This window comes from Pogona vitticeps, chromosome 4 (genome assembly GCF_051106095.1).
Source record: "Pogona vitticeps strain Pit_001003342236 chromosome 4, PviZW2.1, whole genome shotgun sequence".
NCBI lineage: Eukaryota > Metazoa > Chordata > Lepidosauria > Squamata > Agamidae > Pogona > Pogona vitticeps.
In genome coordinates this window covers 174778474-174796428 of record NC_135786.1, presented here as the reverse complement: position 1 = coordinate 174796428, position 17955 = coordinate 174778474, and the positions used below count along the sequence as shown (strand labels likewise).

Genomic DNA, 17955 nt, shown 5'->3' with positions numbered 1-17955 from the left:
TCCAAAATGGACGCCGGATCAAGAAAATGGCCACCCGCAGCATTTTCGCGCCGATTCCTCGCTTACCGAGGTGGCAAAAATGGCGGCCCTATAGAGGATTCCTGCTTAGCGGTGAATTTATCCCCCATAGGAATGCACTAAACGGAGTTTAATGCATTCCTATGGGGTTTTTTGCCCCGTATAGTGACGTTTCCGGATAGCGACGATTTATCTGGAACGGATTATCGTCGCTATGCGGGCCACCACTGTATTGCCTTACAGAGCTTAAAACACTCTCTGGGCAGTTTACAACATAATTTTGTTGCCTACAAAATTCTATGATATACTACAAGCTGTTCTTGAATGTCCTTCTCTGCTTAAAGAAAGCAGTTTGTGACATGACACAGAAGGCTGCTGTTTGAAAACAGAAACCTAAAGCTTTCCTCAGGCATGTAGAACTTGGAGGTGAATGGCTCTTTGGATCAACAGCCAGATACGTAACTTGAAATGACTCAACTGGGAAAAGGAAAAATAACAACAACAAAAACCCTATCAGAAAATTAAGCTATAGTTGTAATGATGTGCACAGCAACATATCTTCAAAATCCATTTAGAAGAGAAATTGAAGTTCTTGTAAAGCTATTTTTCAAACCAAAAGATGGTTTTTCTCTAAGATAATATGTCAGATTTAAAATCAAATTTTCCACTACTACTACTTTTACTACTAATGTCTGACTGAAACTATTATAACCTGTGTTTCCTCCTCTGCCTCAAATATGCAGGTCTACTAATGGCACTTTCACCCTATAATTTAGAGACTCATCCTGCAAAGTGGTGGGAGGGTAGAAAATTATATCCAATTGACTGGCTCACCACAAAGAAAATCTTAGGAAGGAAATCTTATTAATGATTCAAGGATTTGGTTGACCAACTGAAGATATGTATCAACACTGAGCAGTTATATTATACCAGTATTATTATTTGGAACCTATGTCTGAAATACTGAAAATACATTTCCTTGGGAGAAAAAGCCTTGCTGTATGAAGAGAACTGAAACAAATACTGTCAAATGGTGCATATTCTACATACAAACACAACATTTGCTCCTTCTTTATGGAGGTAGATGTGCACGCTATGTTAGTTTTTCCTTTGTATATGAAAAGGAAATGATGTGAGAAGAACTTTCATTTGCGTAGCAGAAGAATTGGGGAGAGACAAAACAAATGCCTGTGCCTCATAGCTTTTATTCCAGTGAATATTGCCACCTGCAATATGGTAAATGTCTGAAGCATCTCTCACCTGAAGGATAATTTGCAGTATAGACACAAAGCAAATGCAGAGTTGTTTGCATCAATGAGTCATCCATTAAAAGCCATGGCCACAGAGAGTGCAGAACAGAGATAAGGTGACTTCCAACAGCTGCTGCCTGTCAGAGAGAAGACAGACCAATACCAAATGACTCATGTTAAGTGAACATTGTAAAATTTAATCTGCTCATTTTAAGCTGCCTCAGGATTATTTGCTGTTTTAAACTCTAGCAGGTAAGAATCTTAGTAAGATGTGGTAAGGAGGGACAAAATAGGTTCTGAATCTGTGGCTAAGCAACTTGGTGCATTTGGAAGATGCCAGTTTCAGGTAACTGCCATGCTCCAAAATATACCGTATTTTTCGCTCCATAAGACGCACCGGACGTTAAGACGCACTTAATTTTTAAATACTGAAAATTAAAATAAAATAAAAATATATAAACAGAGCAAGTCCCACACTGGGACTGCCAAAAAAAATCACCAAAAAACAAAGCAACATAGAAACATACCCCCCAGCTCAAACCTACCCTCCAAAACCCACCCAGAACATTTTTAAAAAGTAAAAAGCAGCAACTAATTTTTAAATACCAAAAAATAAAGTAAAAATAAATAAACAGAGCAAGTCCCATGCTGGGACTGCAAAAAAAGTACCAAAACACAAAGCAACATAGAAACATACCCCCCAGCCCAAATCTACCCTCCAAAACCCACCCAGAAGATTTTTAAAAAGTAAAAAGCAGCAACTAATTTTTAAATACCAAAAAATAAAGTAAAAATAAATAAACAGAGCAAGTCCCATGCTGGGACTGCAAAAAAAGTACCAAACCACAAAGCAACATAGAAACATACCCCCCCAGCCCAAACCTACCCTCCAAAACCCACCCAGAACATTTTTAAAAAGTAAAAAGCAGCAACTAATTTTTAAATACCAAAAAACAAAGTAAAAATAAATAAACAGAGCAAGTCCCATGCTGGGACTTCAAAAAAATTACCAAAACACAAAGCAACATAGAAACATACCCCCAGCCCAAATCTACCCTACAAAACCCACCCAGAACATTTTTAAAAAAAGTAAAAAGCAGCACCTTACCAGTGGAAAGCCTCCTGGAGGTCCTCACAAGCCAGCGATGGTGGTGGTGGGGGACCCCCATGGGGCCTGCTGAGGCCTCCGGAGGCCTCGGAAGCCAGCGATGGTGCCTGGGGGAGGCCCCCATGGGGCCTGCTGAGGCCTCCGGAGGCCTCGGAAGCCAGCGATGGTGCCGGGGGGAGGCTCCCACGGGGCCTGCTGAGGCCTCCGGAGGCCTCGGAAGCCAGCGATGGGGCCTGCTGAGGCCTCCGGAGGCCTCGGAAGCCAGCGATGGTGCCGGGGGGAGGCTCCCACGGGGCCTGCTGAGGCCTCCGGAGGCCTCGGAAGCCAGCGATGGGGCCTGCTGAGGCCTCCGGAGGCCTCGGAAGCCAGCGATGGTGCCGGGGGGAGGGTTCCAAGGGGCCTGCTGAGGCCTCCGGAGGCCTCGGAAGCCAGCGATGGTGCCGGGGGGAGGCTCCCACGGGGCCTGCTGAGGCCTCCGGAGGCCTCGGAAGCCAGCGATGGGGCCTGCTGAGGCCTCCGGAGGCCTCGGAAGCCAGCGATGGGGCCTGCTGAGGCCTCCGGAGGCCTTGGAAGCCAGCGATGATGCCGGGGGGAGGGTTCCAAGGGGCCTGATGAGGCCTCCGGAGGCCTCGGAAGCCAGCGATGGTGCCGGGGGGAGGCCCCCACGGGGCCTGCTGAGGCCTCCGGAGGCCTCGGAAGCCAGCGATGGGGCCGGGGGGAGGGTTCCAAGGGGCCTGCTGAGGCCTCCGGAGGCCTCGGAAGCCAGCGATGGGGCCTGCTGAGGCCTCCGGAGGCCTCGGAAGCCAGCGATGGTGCCGGGGGGAGGCCCCCACGGGGCCTGCTGAGGCCTCCGGAGGCCTCGGAAGCCAGCGATGGGGCCTGCTGAGGCCTCCGGAGGCCTTGGAAGCCAGCGATGGTGCCGGGGGGAGGGTTCCAAGGGGCCTGCTGAGGCCTCCGGAGGCCTCGGAAGCCAGCGATGGGGCCTGCTGAGGCCTCCGGAGGCCTCGGAAGCCAGCGATGGTGCCGGGGGGAGGCCCCCATGGGGCCTGCTGAGGCCTCCGGAGGCCTCGGAAGCCAGCGATGGGGCCTGCTGAGGCCTCTGGAGGCCTTGGAAGCCAGCGATGGTGCCGGGGGGAGGGTTCCAAGGGGCCTGCTGAGGCCTCCGGAGGCCTCGGAAGCCAGCGATGGGGCCTGCTGAGGCCTCTGGAGGCCTTGGAAGCCAGCGATGGTGCCGGGGGGAGGGTTCCAAGGGGCCTGCTGAGGCCTCCGGAGGCCTCGGAAGCCAGCGATGGGGCCTGCTGAGGCCTCCGGAGGCCTCGGAAGCCAGCGATGGTGCCGGGGGGAGGCCCCCACGGGGCCTGCTGAGGCCTCCGGAGGCCTCGGAAGCCAGCGATGGTGGCGTGGAGGGGACAGTATTTGCTCCATAAGACGCATACACTTCTCCCCCCACTTGTTTTGAGAGGAAAAGTGCGTCTTATGGTGCAAAAAATACGGTAATAAAACAGATATTAGAATAGGCATTTTAAAATATACAGCACCTTTCTTTTCTAGCCCTATCTTTGAACAGCTGAATTTCTTCTCCATGGAATTCCCTGGATGTAAACAGGAAAGAGATAGGTCCTGCAGCTTCCATTGGTGACTATGAATGCATCTGCACTATGCAGTTGTAGTTGTCTAACAGCACTTTAACTGCCATGGCTCTGTTTTATAAAATCCTAGGATTTGTAGTTTGGTGAGGGACTTGGAACTCTTTGCCAGTGCTGTGCATTAGAGCTCTCTAGGACAGAATTCAGTGGTGCCTCACTTGACGAGGATAATCTGTTCCAGCAAAATCGCTGTAGAGCGAAATCCTCGTCAAGCGAAACAAAAAAGCCCATTGAAATGTATTGAAAACCAGTTAAATGCGTTCCAATGGGCAAAATACCTCAGCGTCCAGCGAAGATCCTCCATAGGGCGGCCATTTTCCGATGCCTGTGCAGCGAAAAATCTGTCCTAAAGCACAGTGGAGAGCCATTTTGCACAGTGGGCGGCCATTTTGAAACCCGACAATCAGCTGTTTTGATCGTCGTAATACGAAGAAACATTGTTTTGTGATCACAAAAACATCATCAAGCGGATTCGTCGTTTAACGAGGTAATTGTTAAGCGAGGCACCACTGTACCTCACCAGACTACAGATCTCAGGATTCCACAGGATGGAGCCATGGCAGATCACGTGTTACTGAATTGTTCAAACTATGTAGTGTGGATTAGGATTTGGACTACAAATCCCAGCAATCTCCATTCTCGAAGTTGCATCTGACACTTAGACACCTACAGTATTTTTGGCTCACCTGAGAGAAAAACCTAAGCTGGAAAAACGTCCTGGTCTAGGAGAGTCTTAGTTTCCTGTTCAAAACAAAAGCTCCCAGCAAGCACCAGGGCAACTTCCTTTTTGAACAGGAAGCTCAATGGAGGTCTCTGCTAGATCAGGAAGCCTTCCATCTTACAACTTTCTTCCAGGTGGGCCAAACATAGGGGTCAGTCTGTTAAATGGGATTGACAGTAAGGAGAATTCTAGGATTTGTAGTTTTTTTTAAAAAAATTACATCCCTAATGTGGATATACTCTATCTCTCTGGTGATTGGGAGGGGTGTTCAGCTGTGTTTCAGTTCAAATTTGCATATCACTCTTGTCTCTTACTTTGCAGCCTTCATTTTGAAAGAAGCAATTTCTTAGGAGTTGCATGATGAGGTTTAATTCTTTGCTGAGATTGTCATCCTAAGGGAGGAAAAGTGTTTTTGCATCAGTATTCAGGCAGAATCTACTTTCTCTGACATATACAAAGCTTTTAGATTTATTTTACCATATTTCAACTGCACCTGATCAGCTGGCTTTTCATGCTGCTGACATTCTAAACTGTGGAGAAAAAAATGGATTTGAAGCCTTACCTAACACTAAGAATTGTTGAAGTTCTACCATGCCATTCATAATGGCTGTAATATTTTCAATCATAGTGAATCCACCAGATACCGATAAAAAGGACTTGTTCTCCAAAGAACAACAAAAGGTGTGGAAGTGAAGTGATAATATGAGGGGGGAAAACTATCGGTTGGTTGGTTGGTTGGTTTTTGCAAAATCTGTCCTTATTATAAACAAACATGCACCAGTTAAAAAATAATCCTCTGTGCTGACTTTAAAGAGTTTTACTTCTGCATACTAAATAGTATCTAAAACAACTCACTGGCAAAAAGATTTAAATATTCTCACAACTGGTTTCATCATTCCATGTGCAAAGGTCTGACACTAGCTATAATGTATTCTGAATGTGATCTGTGCAAAGATCGTTTTACATGGCTGCACACAAAGTTTGGGTACCACTAATTAGCATGTTTATACATTAGAACTGGACTGAGACAGATCAGGCAAAAGAAGAAAAATAGAGGAGCACGTATCTAACTCCCAAACATCAGATGCTTTCAATAAATATCATACTATGGGTGGTTTTAGCACAGAGACATGCTCTGTCTGTAGCTACGCAGAACCTTTGGCCAACATTTTTCAAGTAGCATGATTTTTCTATAAAATAATGATCAAACTGAGGGTCTCAACAGTAGTATAGGAACAAGATGGGTGAAATGTGCAGCTGGAGCAAAGAGAAAAGTAATATAGAAATTGAAATACAGAGTTCATGGGATTTAGTACTTTTCACTTCAATTTGTAGATTTTGTTTACCTTTTTTCTCTGAAGTGCTTTTCCAGGCCTCAGAGAATCTAAGTTCAGTTGTGCGTGAATATGTTTCATTTGCTCCAAGCAAGTTTCTATGAGATTGGCTGTAATGAAGAACACACTCTACTAACGAATCTGCCCACAACCAAAAATACTTGCAAAAACAGACACCAGACATTCTGTTTGTAAGCAGTGAGTCACCCTTTCACCTACGTATATACCATTAAAGTTCTATATATTATTTAAACATGCCCAGGTGACAGTCCATTCAAAATGACAAGCCCTTAAGTACCGTATTTTTCGCTCCATAAGACGCACCTTTCCATAAGACGCACCAATTTTTTAGGAGAAGAAAACAGGAAAATATAATCAGTTTTCTTCGCTCCATAAGACGCACAGACTTTCCACACCCCTGTTTTGTGGGAAAAAAGTGAGTCTTATGGTGCAAAAAATACAGTACCCTAAGATTATGAACACACTATGTTTAAATCTATGTTTGCATTTAATTAAGCAACTGTTTCTCTGAAGTGAACTTAGTGCCCCTCTGCCAAAAGAAATAGAGTCCAAAGATGAAAAAGACATCATAGTCACAAAACAGCAAATTGTATAGAAGTTAAAAAAATACTTGAATTATCTAAACTCCTCCCAAATGACCTGAATGTCAACCTTTTCCATGAGTTCTAAATGATAAAGAGAAGGATCCTGAAAAGCAGGACATACAGTAGATGTCTGCTAAACTGCTGACAACAAACATTTTTGTGTTCATAAGAACCACCAGATGTAAAATATCTTGTAACACCACAGATGCTCACCTTCTAAAGCAGATTTCTGCGCTCTTCTACTGACAGCTAAGAGGAGAAGCAAAGCACTTGCAGCAACTCGTTTCATCACGTCTTCAAAACATGTTCTTTCATAATTCTACCAATAAAATTACATTGGTCACCACACAAAAAAATAATTTCTAGATTCTGTTTACCTTTTTGACATCTTGTCCACGGTTTACAACTGCCACTACAAAGATACTTAGGGTTTTATTTTATTTTCTTTATATACCACCTTATTAGTGCAAGTACCACTCTGGGCAGTTTACAAGTTAAAACTTAAACCCACAAAACCCCAGCTAACCAATTACATTTCACAACATGGTGATCTTATAGGACTAAAACTCATACAAAAATAATGAAAAATATTTTTTTGTTTCCCGTGTAGAAAGGTGACTTGGTGATCATATATATCAGCTTATCATGACTAGACTTCTACCAATTTCCTATAGTTTACTTGTATATTAGTATGACTTGCTTCAGTTACTTTGTCTGATTTAGCTTTGTCTACACACAAGCACATCTTCTCTTAAATGAGACAACACTGCCTCTATCATTTCCATCTAACTGTGAGTCAAGATGAGGACAATCTGCAATAAGGGAAGCAGTAAAAACAAAACAACTCCATCACCACCACATTTGTATCTAGAACATCAGAAAGCTTCTTTCCATATTCTAAGTTACTGCAACACCATTGTACAATTGTTGTACTGACTAAAAAATAGCAGTTTAGTAGGAAATTTTCAGGAGAACACCTCGGCTACCAGCCCACTTTGAACTCCCCCTGTACTCCAAAACTAGCTGTTTAGTATTCAGAGCACTTGCCATTGGTAGCTATATTCTTCCTCCCTTGTACAGACAAAGAAAGATTAAATGAAGACATATAAGCTGTTTGTGAGTTTCAACTTTCTATTTAATAAATAGAGCATTTCTTGTCTCTCCCACCCTTACTTGTTTGTGAATGCTGGTGATTTTTGAAAGCTGAGCTTCATATACTGCATCCCCTTCCTCTTTAGGAATTCATGGTGACCTGATTCTAAGACATTGGTCTCCAGCTGTCACATCTAGTTTTCTCCTCTGTAGTAAAGTCTAAATGAACCCAGTTCTTCCTCTAAGAGGCATTCTTTTTTATTCCCACTGAAAACTCATTGCTACCTTTTCACTGACTGTTTCTTAGTTTTCATCATGACAACTACCAGTTCTTCAACTTGGATGTTTTCAGATATTTACCACCTCAGTATCTAAGCCTCAGGCCCTCTGTTGCCTCCCTTTGTTCTAGATAACAGGAGTTCTGATATCTGTGATTGCTGTCATTTTACTATTCTTTTCCCTGAAATTATATGGTTTTTAATAAGCGGCAAGTGAATTCAGTTACCTACTTTCACAAAGAAATAGTCAAATAATCTGTCAGTGTGACAGACTATGTTTTGATTCCACCCCCAAATCTTCTTTTCAACCTCTGACCCCTTCTGCTACTCAGTGCCTTTGCTAATCTGCTTAGGTACCATAGGGAGTAGGTTAGTCACCATTTTAAACACAGCTAAAGAAGACTGTAGCATCAGGTTCTAACTTTGAAGTCCAAAAGCTCAGGAAATATACTAAATGAAGGTATCAAAATCATGTGGTGGAAAAGGAATACCAAGCTTTTTGGTAAGCCCTTAAAATCAGCAAAATCAAAATAAGTCCTATCATTCTGAATAATTACAATTGCACACACCCTTGTCTAGTTTTCATTCCTTGATCGTTTATCTATTACTGTTGCTAGAGAAGAGTTCCTGGAACAACAATAAAACTAGAAAAAGCATTCCAATAAAAAATAGACACATAAAGAAGAAAGGGTACAAATAGAACTGCCCTGGATCAATTGTCTTCCAACAGGAGTGCACTTAGCAGTGGGTAAAATCTGTGAATCATGAAGTAAAATCTTCAGAGATGCTGATGTACATCCTAGGACTCTGCTCTGTCCTCAGCTTTCTAGTAAGGACCACTGCCTATACCTGCCCCATCCTCCACTGTTCTTTTTCCAAGGCCTGGCATTCTGACCAGCACCAAGTAGCTAGATCTTGCATTTGACATGCTCTAGACATTGTGGGAAATTACATTACAGTGTAATCATAAAACTCAAATACAGTACACTGAAATCAGAAGAGACATTTCTACCTGAATTAGTAATTCAGAAAGTTTGGTTACAGATGGCTGGCTTCTCTCATCTTTATCTAGAAGGAAAGTCACTGTGGGATGGCAATAGTTATCCTCTTTATTGCGTAGCTCTCTCTTCCCTTCTTCGGAAAAGAGAACAGCAAGGAACTGCAGGCATGTCACGTACAGGTCACGGTGTGTGACAGAGAGATGCACACATTCACATACTGTGTCTTAAAAAAGGTCAGAGAGATATGGATTTTATGCCACAGCACTCAAACAAATGAAGATATCAAAATATGTACTGTACAATAAAATATGTATTGTAGTTCTTAATTATATTCAAGGCAGTAGATAATAGGATTGTTTACAGTGACTGAAAATAATTTAAATTATGGATCATAGTCAAAAAGTTAAGTTTCATTAGTAGACTACGGCCAGAATCCTACTGCTTAGATATGCCACTATAAGTGCAATGGCATAAATCACAGCTGTGAACTGCCACTAGTTAAGGAGTTGCCACTTCTATTCCTCATCATGTTCCAGCTGGATAATCTGGCATGTTATACAGGAATACAGGTGGTGTCTCCTTAACTAGTGGCAATTCTGTTCTGATTTATACCTTTGCATTTACACTGACATATAAGCAACAGGATTCTAGACACCTTCTTAGCATCCAACACAAAATGTTGGCAATCTGAACACGTTTTTCAGAGAAAGTATTCAAACTAATACATGTTCTGCAGGAGGATATAATGGCAACATGAAAGTTAATTATCCCAGAACTAGATGATAGAAACACTTTTGTATGCATTGGATATGTAGAAAAATGGTTAAGCTGTTAAACACCCTGAAATAACTAGTATAGAACAATGGATACAGTTTTTGCTTTAGACCAATTCAAACACTTATCAAATGTATTAAGAAATCTGTCTCGCTATTAGCATATATTTGTTTATAATATTTACAGCTCCACCTTTTAGAATGCCGTTCTACAGCCTTCTATAAGCAAGTGAAGGCAATAACAATGAAAATAAATAACACAAATTACAATAAAATGAGTGAAATACTGGTTTGTGCATCCACATACTACTCCATTCTCCACATGTAAATTCCACTTATAGAAGAATATATGAATAAGGTCTGCATACTATAACTATGTAGTGTAATTGTATGTGATTTTTTAAGCATGGGCTCATGAAAACACCTCTGAAAGTAAGTTCCAGAAGGGATATGCCCAATGAAGGTTTATTATTGTGCAACCATCTCTGAATGAAGCTATCTGGTACTGTAAAAACTTCCTGTGCATAATGTGAGATGTCACCCTGTAAAGTAGGGATAGGGATCCTTATGTCCCCAGAAGGTTGTTGGACTGCCACTCCCATAATCCCCAACTAATGGTGAGAGATATGGGAAGGTGAAGTCAAGAGAAGGTGCATACAAAATCTGTCCCTGCCGTAACGGTTCAGGCATTTAGAGAAAACCCACAGCACAAAGAATCTGAGGAGATAAGGATTGGATACACAGAATGCAAGAATGACTCTGAGCACCTGCAATCACAACTCCACCATGTATGATTTCCTTTTTTTAATTTAAAAAAATCATGAATCCACATTTTTGCCACATTCTGCCTCTTACCCGTACTCATTTAAAACCTGGATGCCATTTTTCAAAACTAGAGAGACCACAGTCACTTCTGGTGGTCATAATCCTATTTAAAATGATCATCAAGAGATACAGAAATAATGACTCTGCTTTGCATTTGGTACCACTGTCATGTAAGGAGAAAAGCAAACAAAGATTGTCTGTTTCTTTCCTTTATCATTCATGGTCAGTCCCCCGCACACCTTCCATTGGTTTAACACCTAGCAAACAGGTTTGCTGAACTCTGGAAATGGTAGATATCCATTACAAATTATATTATGCAATGAAACACCACTGATTAAAAAACAACTATTACCTATTAGTGCTGTCCAATGTTTGGAAAGAGCTGCAGTCACAGCTACTAGAGAGGTATGGCCACATTTTCTTAAAAGTGTAGCCAAAAATCTGAATAAGTCTTCCCAAGCTTTGTGAACAGCAGCTGATAACTCAGGTCCTGCCAATCAGATATATAAACAAATTAACACAGCACCAGACTTGTAAATGTCTGTATGGGTTAAAGTTAGACGAACAGGTGTCTATATAACAGAGGGAGAATTTATTCCTAACATCATACCTTGTAAGCTATAAAAGCAGTTGACAAGTAATGTAAATTTAAGTTTCAACATTTATTATGAATATCATATTTACAAAGAACACATTGGGATAATATTTTAACACTTCCCCCTTGCAGTTTAATCAGTATGGATCTAGCAGAGCTTTACATTTCATGTTGATGGGTCGTGAGCTCTCTTGTTGATCTCAGAAAAAAACCTGACATGCTAGAAAAAAGAAAGGGCCTGGAAAGTCTGGATAAAACCTTCAGGCCTTCTAACTACAAAAGGAATCTTTGCTGCCACTGCAGTTCACCTTTCCTGGGAAATCAAACAGAGGTAGTAAGGCTGCAAGCGACTTCCAGCACAACCCTATGTATGTTCACTGAGTACTGTAATCTATTCATGCTACACTGAGAGCCATAGAAGCATCTGAGGCTCCAGACCTCAGACAGTAGGAAACCTTATTTACTGATTTGTTAAATGATGACATAAAATGCCAAACTGTCATACTAAAGAAATAAAATTCTGGTTTATCTTCCAGATAGAGTGCTATCTGCATGCCAAGCAGTCTTACTAATATAACCCCTTTGATATCTTCAGGGTTTTGAACAGCACAAGGAAGCAATGGGGAAACTCTTTTTGCTCAGACAGCCAAATATAATCACTATACGCTGGTGCCTCGCAAGACGATTGCCTCGCGGGTTGGAAAACTTGCTAGACGAATGGGTCCCCCTGCGGCAAAACAGTGCTTTCAGAAGCCTCCCGGGGCTTGTTCAGCAGTGGAAAAGCACCCGGGAGGCTTCTGAAAGTGGCACTTTGCCACGGGGGGGGGGGCAGGGGGAAACCGTGCCTCGCTAGACGAAATTTTTGCTAGATGGCAACAACCATGGAACGGATTAATTTCGTCTTGCAAGGCACCACTGTACTTGGATGCTAGAGCAAAATGAGGGTGTCACCACCACTGGAAGGCCCACACGACACTAAGGGATTGATTAACAGTGGCAGCAGTGTACAGTGAATGGCAACTTCCAGATGAGATTGCAGGGTTCTGAATTAAATGAAAGCTTTAAAAACCACACATCTTTTGAGGTCAGCCATCTGACATTTCATGTTTAAAACTGTCAGTAACATATTCATCACCCACATAGTTACCTAAGCCATCTTTTGATCTAATGGAAAGAACCACAAATGTATTTTTCAAGAGAGGTGTCAGTAAGTCATCTCGCACCACAAGACCAGGGTCTACCAGCAAGCAAGACTGCAGTAGTCGGGACAACGATGAAACAAACTGCAGTAGAAACAGAACCTGTTGAAACACAAGAGAAGGGCTCAGTTCATCTACTTTCAATATATTTCTCCAGTAAATCATTTCACATAGCAACACATTTCAAAAATAAACTTAACAAATCAGACCAGTGAGAAGATAAAATTTAAGAAAAATGATGCCTAAGATGCGCAACATACTCACAACTAAAGATGCCTTATTCTTAAACTGTAATTCCATGCATAGCCACCTAAGAGTAAACGCCACAGAAGACCGTGGAATTTACTTCTGAGTAAATATGCACAGGATTACTTTGTTGGTCCAACCGTAGCGTGTCAGGCTACAATATTATCCCTCAGAATTCAGATGTATCGAACTTACTTCTTCACAAAGATCTGTAAGTCTACATAATATTTTGTTTGATGTCTTGAGTCTCCTGCAGAGGGTATTCTTAAAACCTGCCTAAATCCTGCTGCTAGCCTCAACCAAAGGAGAACCACTAAATCAATTATTGAATGATGAGTGACCCTTTATATAAATCCCACTGATTCAGTGCCTGAAATCCTGTTTGCACAGCCACGCCATGTAATATTGATGACGTCATCAGTTGCAGTGATTTTTTTTTTTGAAATTAAAAATTTCTGATCTCTTCCCCACCCCACCCTGCGGCAATAGATCTTGAGGGATCCTGGATCCCCTTTTGTTGTGGGGAACAGAGTGGGGGCTGTGAGATGGGAGAAACTTTTTAATTTCTAAAAACTGCCAATGGTTATGTAAAGTCATCCCGGCAGTGCCGATTTTCTGAAATTTCTTCCATAGATTTGCCCACTCTGCTTCTACAGCCTTCTAAGCTAGTACCCACCACCATTTCTAGTAACAATATATCCCAAAGTTTTAGCTATATAATGTCTGAAGTACAGTTTAACTATACAACCCTAGTGTTACGAAAGAAGGAAAAATCCTTCTATTAAATTTCTCCACGTGTAGGGGATCAGGAGACAGTTACCTAGTTGTCTTGTGTGCTCCCAGAGGCATTTGGTGGGGCCAGTGTGAAATACAGAAAGCTGGACTAGATGGCCTGATTCACCAGGGCTCTTATGTACTTACAATTTGTACTCCCTGTTTCTGTGCCTTTTTCTAGCTCTACAAAATGAGATTAGTAGAACCACACACAGTATTTGCAGTGTGAATGCAGCCCCTGAGGTTCAACTCCCCAGAAGCCTTAGCCAGCTTTTTTTTCACAAGGCATCACTCCTCTTATCTGAACACACACAGTGCATATTTTTCTTATTACAAGTGCATAGGAATGCAGTTCTTCTATGACATGACCAACCAAAACAACATTCTATAAGCTGTTTCCTATACTGTATATTCTTAAGTATAAGAAACTGCTTATAGAATGTATAACAAAAATCAGTTATACAAAAGTACTTGTCCAACCTTCTCCATATCTGGCACAAAACAAGCCCATACTGTGTACAATGTATATATATATGTGTGTGTGTGAAATGCCATATACAGTGTGTATATATATATATATTCAGTGTGTGTGTGTGTGTATATACACACACACACACACACACACACACACACACACACACACACACACACACTGTATATGGCATTTCAGACACACGCACACCTTTTGAATGTGCTCTAAATCAGGACCTTATTTGGTAAACTGACTGTAGACAGTATGGGCTTGTTCTGTGCCAGATATGGAGAAAGTTGGACAAGTACTTTTGTATAACTGATTTTTGTTTAAAAAAACATATTCCTACCCTCGTGATTGTGTTTCACTACCAGTTTTGGTCATTGTACAGCAAATTCAGTAGTTGTTTTTCAAATGCCTACTACTGCTTTCTTGGAAGGAAATGATTTCTGCTACAAGCTTCATTTTTATTTGAAGTCAATTCATTTTATCATTTAGAATATATAGTCTGGCTGCACATGCCAAGTGAATTCTACTGTAGCCATTGCCCAAACTTCTTGCCAATACTCCACAAAACTAATCAGTCTCACTGGGACTTCAGCTTTACCACAGGCAGAACTGCTTAGAGGAAAAGAAAAGGGAATAGAGCATGGGAAGAACTATGGAGGTAGAGAAAAGAGAATCACAGGTGAGGGAGGGAGGCAAGAGAGAGGAGGTAGAAAGAAGGCAGGCACAAACAACAAGAGATAGAGAGAGAAGCAGCAAAGAGAAAGAGAAATTGTTTGTGCCCCAAGCAATAGCCAGAGAACATGTTGAAAACAGTCCATGACAATCATTTTGTGTTGGAGTGAGAAATATTTAATTGATGAAAAAAGTAACAGGTTCTGGAGTTTTCCCTTGCTTAGTGTATCTTTATGAATAGCAGTGAGCACAAGAGCGACCGTCTTGATTGCTGACACTGACGTTGTCAACATCCAGGCTGGCCTTTGCTATGTAAAGCTTAGCATCTTTTTCCTGCTGGCAGTGTGGGCGCAACACTACGAGGCATCGGAGGACCACTTCCTGGTGTTTTGAACTGCCGATACAAAAGCAATATCCTACATACATATGCTGGAGGATTTTTGAAAAAGTTAATTGACATGATACAGTTTAGATTCCTCCCCCTCCCCCCATTTTAAGGTATTAACCTTTCTTTACAATACTATAGTTTTTCCACACTTAAGAAAAACAACATCCTTTTCTGAATTCTCAGGAAACACACTATGGTTTTAGTAAGAGACACTGTGGTTAAATACCGGTAGTCTCACTGAAATAATATATCACTGAAATAATTAAGTGATAGCTCACTCAATAAACATAAAAGAAATAAAGACATTTCAGTAGTTAAATCAGTCCAGTATGCATGAGATGTGCCCTAGCATAACAGAATAAAGAACAAACATGAGCAGAACTAACCTGCATTTTTGTGTACTCCATATGTGATGGCTGAGGCAAAAATGCTTTTATGTCCAAGAGACATCTCTCTATCAAACCAGGATTTATAAGACTAAAACACAAGATAGACGACAGGGTTAGCACAAGCAGACGTGAGTTCACACACGGAAGGCCAACATGTGATTGCAGCCTGCATTTGTGAAGAATTTGGGCTATTAAAAATATTCCAAAAGAAAGTGTTTGCACATTCAGAACCTGGCATTAGATAAGGCCTTCACTTGCAATGAAATCAGTGCATCCTTTCTGGAGAACATAAGCTATATGGGTCCTCCATGATATTCTGATCATATAAACTGATGTAATTTCTATCCTCAGAAAAGGGGGGGAAAAGGGACTGCTGGGGCAGAAATCAAACTAAAATGATATCTACATGATCAGGAGTAGAGATGGGTCATTTCCTAGCAGAATTGCTGATCCATGGTTCAGTGCTCCGCCTCTCCAGCAGGCAATCACTTAACAGCAGTGCCCCACCCTGCCTCCTCCAAGTTGCCACTCACTGAGGGGGCACCAAACCGTGAATTGGCTTTTCAGCTGAGAAATGAACTGCACTAAACCGCCAGTTTGTGCCCAAACTCTAATCTAAAAGTTATAAGAAGATTACAGTTAAAACACTGTTATGTTATTTGCATGGTGGAGGGGAGGAGAGCACACCTTTTCTACATCCTGAAAAAGGTTCTGGGTTGAAAGAACCCATAATGAGTAGTTTCCCATCTATGCTTAAACTTCCAGTGGGGTAGCTGTGCAGTCTAGTCTGTTGCATAAAAACAAATGAGTCTTAGGGCACCAAACATATGAGCTTACCCATGCTTTACATTGCTCAGCTATAAGCATTTTTTTAAAAAAATTAGACAAGAAAATAAAAATATGTAAATCCATTTATTTATAGTGTAAACCTGCATTCTGCCTGCCTGCAGGTTAAGAGATCAGTCCAACACATAGAAGTGGTGGCAATGCTACCTCTCAGGAATATACAAAGAGTGTCCTTGTAGTGGCATTGCTTTACAAGAGTTAAGGGCTACAGACGTATTCTCTGACACTGTGATTCACTTGGAAAACAACAGATGGGCAGGCAGGAAGGAAAGAAGCCACCTTGGATCCTTTATGAAAAAGGTGACATATAAATATTTTAAATAAATAAAAATGTGGGGCTTGAATAGGAGGCAGAGAACTGACTGCCACAACCACAACCTCCACAAAGGATAATGGAAGGGAAATAGCCCTGAAAACTAAATTTCAGCTTCTAAAATTTAGAGGCTAACCATAGATATCCCACTGACCTTGGGCCCGTTTATAATTTGGCAATGGATACCACTTCCCTGAAAATAAGACCTGAAATAAGCCCTAGTATGATTTTTCAGGATGCTTGTAATATAAGCCCTACCCCAAAAATCAGCCCCAGTTAAGTGAAACCCCACCCTCCACCTTTGTGCAGCAACCAGAAGATGACATGACTGTATCTGAATAAATGTAGATTGCTGTACATGAAAAAGTTAAAAACATCCCCTGAAAATAAGCCCTAATACATTTTTGGAGCAAAAATTAATATAAGACCCTGTCTTATTTTCAGAGAAACACAGAAGCAGTTCAAGAGTTCCTTTTAAGCGGGACTCCATAAGGTTTTACAAATTTCCAATTCTCAATGGATATGGACCCTAGAACGACTGCCCTCGACTACCTCCAGTGAAGGAGAGTGCAATAAACTGCTCTGAGAAGCAGGATGTTGTTTCCTTGGAGACAAACTGTAAGGTGTTATGGTTCAGCCAGGACGACAAAAATAGCAGCATTCCTATTATAAAGACATCTAGCCCTTTCACGATAGGTTGACAGGAGATTTGAACATAGGGCTCCCAAACTCACACTTTAAATGACTATTTAAGCTGTATTCGGCCATTTTCTTCTATATTTAACATGGGAGGAGGGGTGAGGGGAAGGGAAGATTGCCAGTCCCACCCCTTCTGCCACAGATCTGCTCTCACCAAATAGCAAGTCTGAAGCAGAAACACTCCTGTATGCACTTGGCAAGTGACTGCAAGCTCTGATCGTGCAGAGCTCTGGCTCAAGTGGAACTCCCTTTCATATGAGACCAGGCTGGCCCCCTCTGTTGTCCTGCTGCAGACAGGAAAAAAAAAATTTCTCTTAAGGAAAGGCTCTGTAACTGACTGTCTAAGAGGGAACTACTGTTCCTTCCCTTCCTGTGTTCGTATTGTTTGTTTGAATATTATCAGCTGCCTTGGGTCTCTTGAGGAGAAAGGTAGGGGGGTTGTCTATGCATCTTGTATGTATGAACACATATTAAATAGATAATAAATGAATAAAATGGAGAGCTTCTGTAGCTGAATGAGTCTTTGCTCCATACTCATTGCATGGCAGTGAAGAGAGGGAAGAGAATAAATCAGAGTGGCATTTGTTCTTTTTTAGTATTTATATACTCGTTTTTAGCTTTAAATATTGTATTTAATGATGTAAGCAACTTTGGGTACTTTTTTAGGCAGGGTAAAAACAGGGTAAAAACATTTTAAACAAA

General features: G+C 41.6%; 1 protein-coding gene across 1 annotated transcript in view; it reads right to left on the bottom strand.

Moving 5' to 3' along the window:
- RTTN (rotatin) overlaps nt 1-17955 on the bottom strand; it is a 124274-nt gene that overhangs the window by 22646 nt on the left and 83673 nt on the right. The window contains exons 37-44 of the mRNA XM_020796643.3: nt 15393-15483; nt 12394-12547; nt 11004-11141; nt 9065-9276; nt 6896-7001; nt 6090-6187; nt 5058-5135; nt 1279-1405 (exon numbers count right to left, since the gene is read on the bottom strand). Of these exons, the coding sequence (XP_020652302.3) occupies nt 1279-1405; nt 5058-5135; nt 6090-6187; nt 6896-7001; nt 9065-9276; nt 11004-11141; nt 12394-12547; nt 15393-15483 (1004 nt within the window). The remainder of the gene's footprint in view (nt 1-1278; nt 1406-5057; nt 5136-6089; nt 6188-6895; nt 7002-9064; nt 9277-11003; nt 11142-12393; nt 12548-15392; nt 15484-17955) is intronic.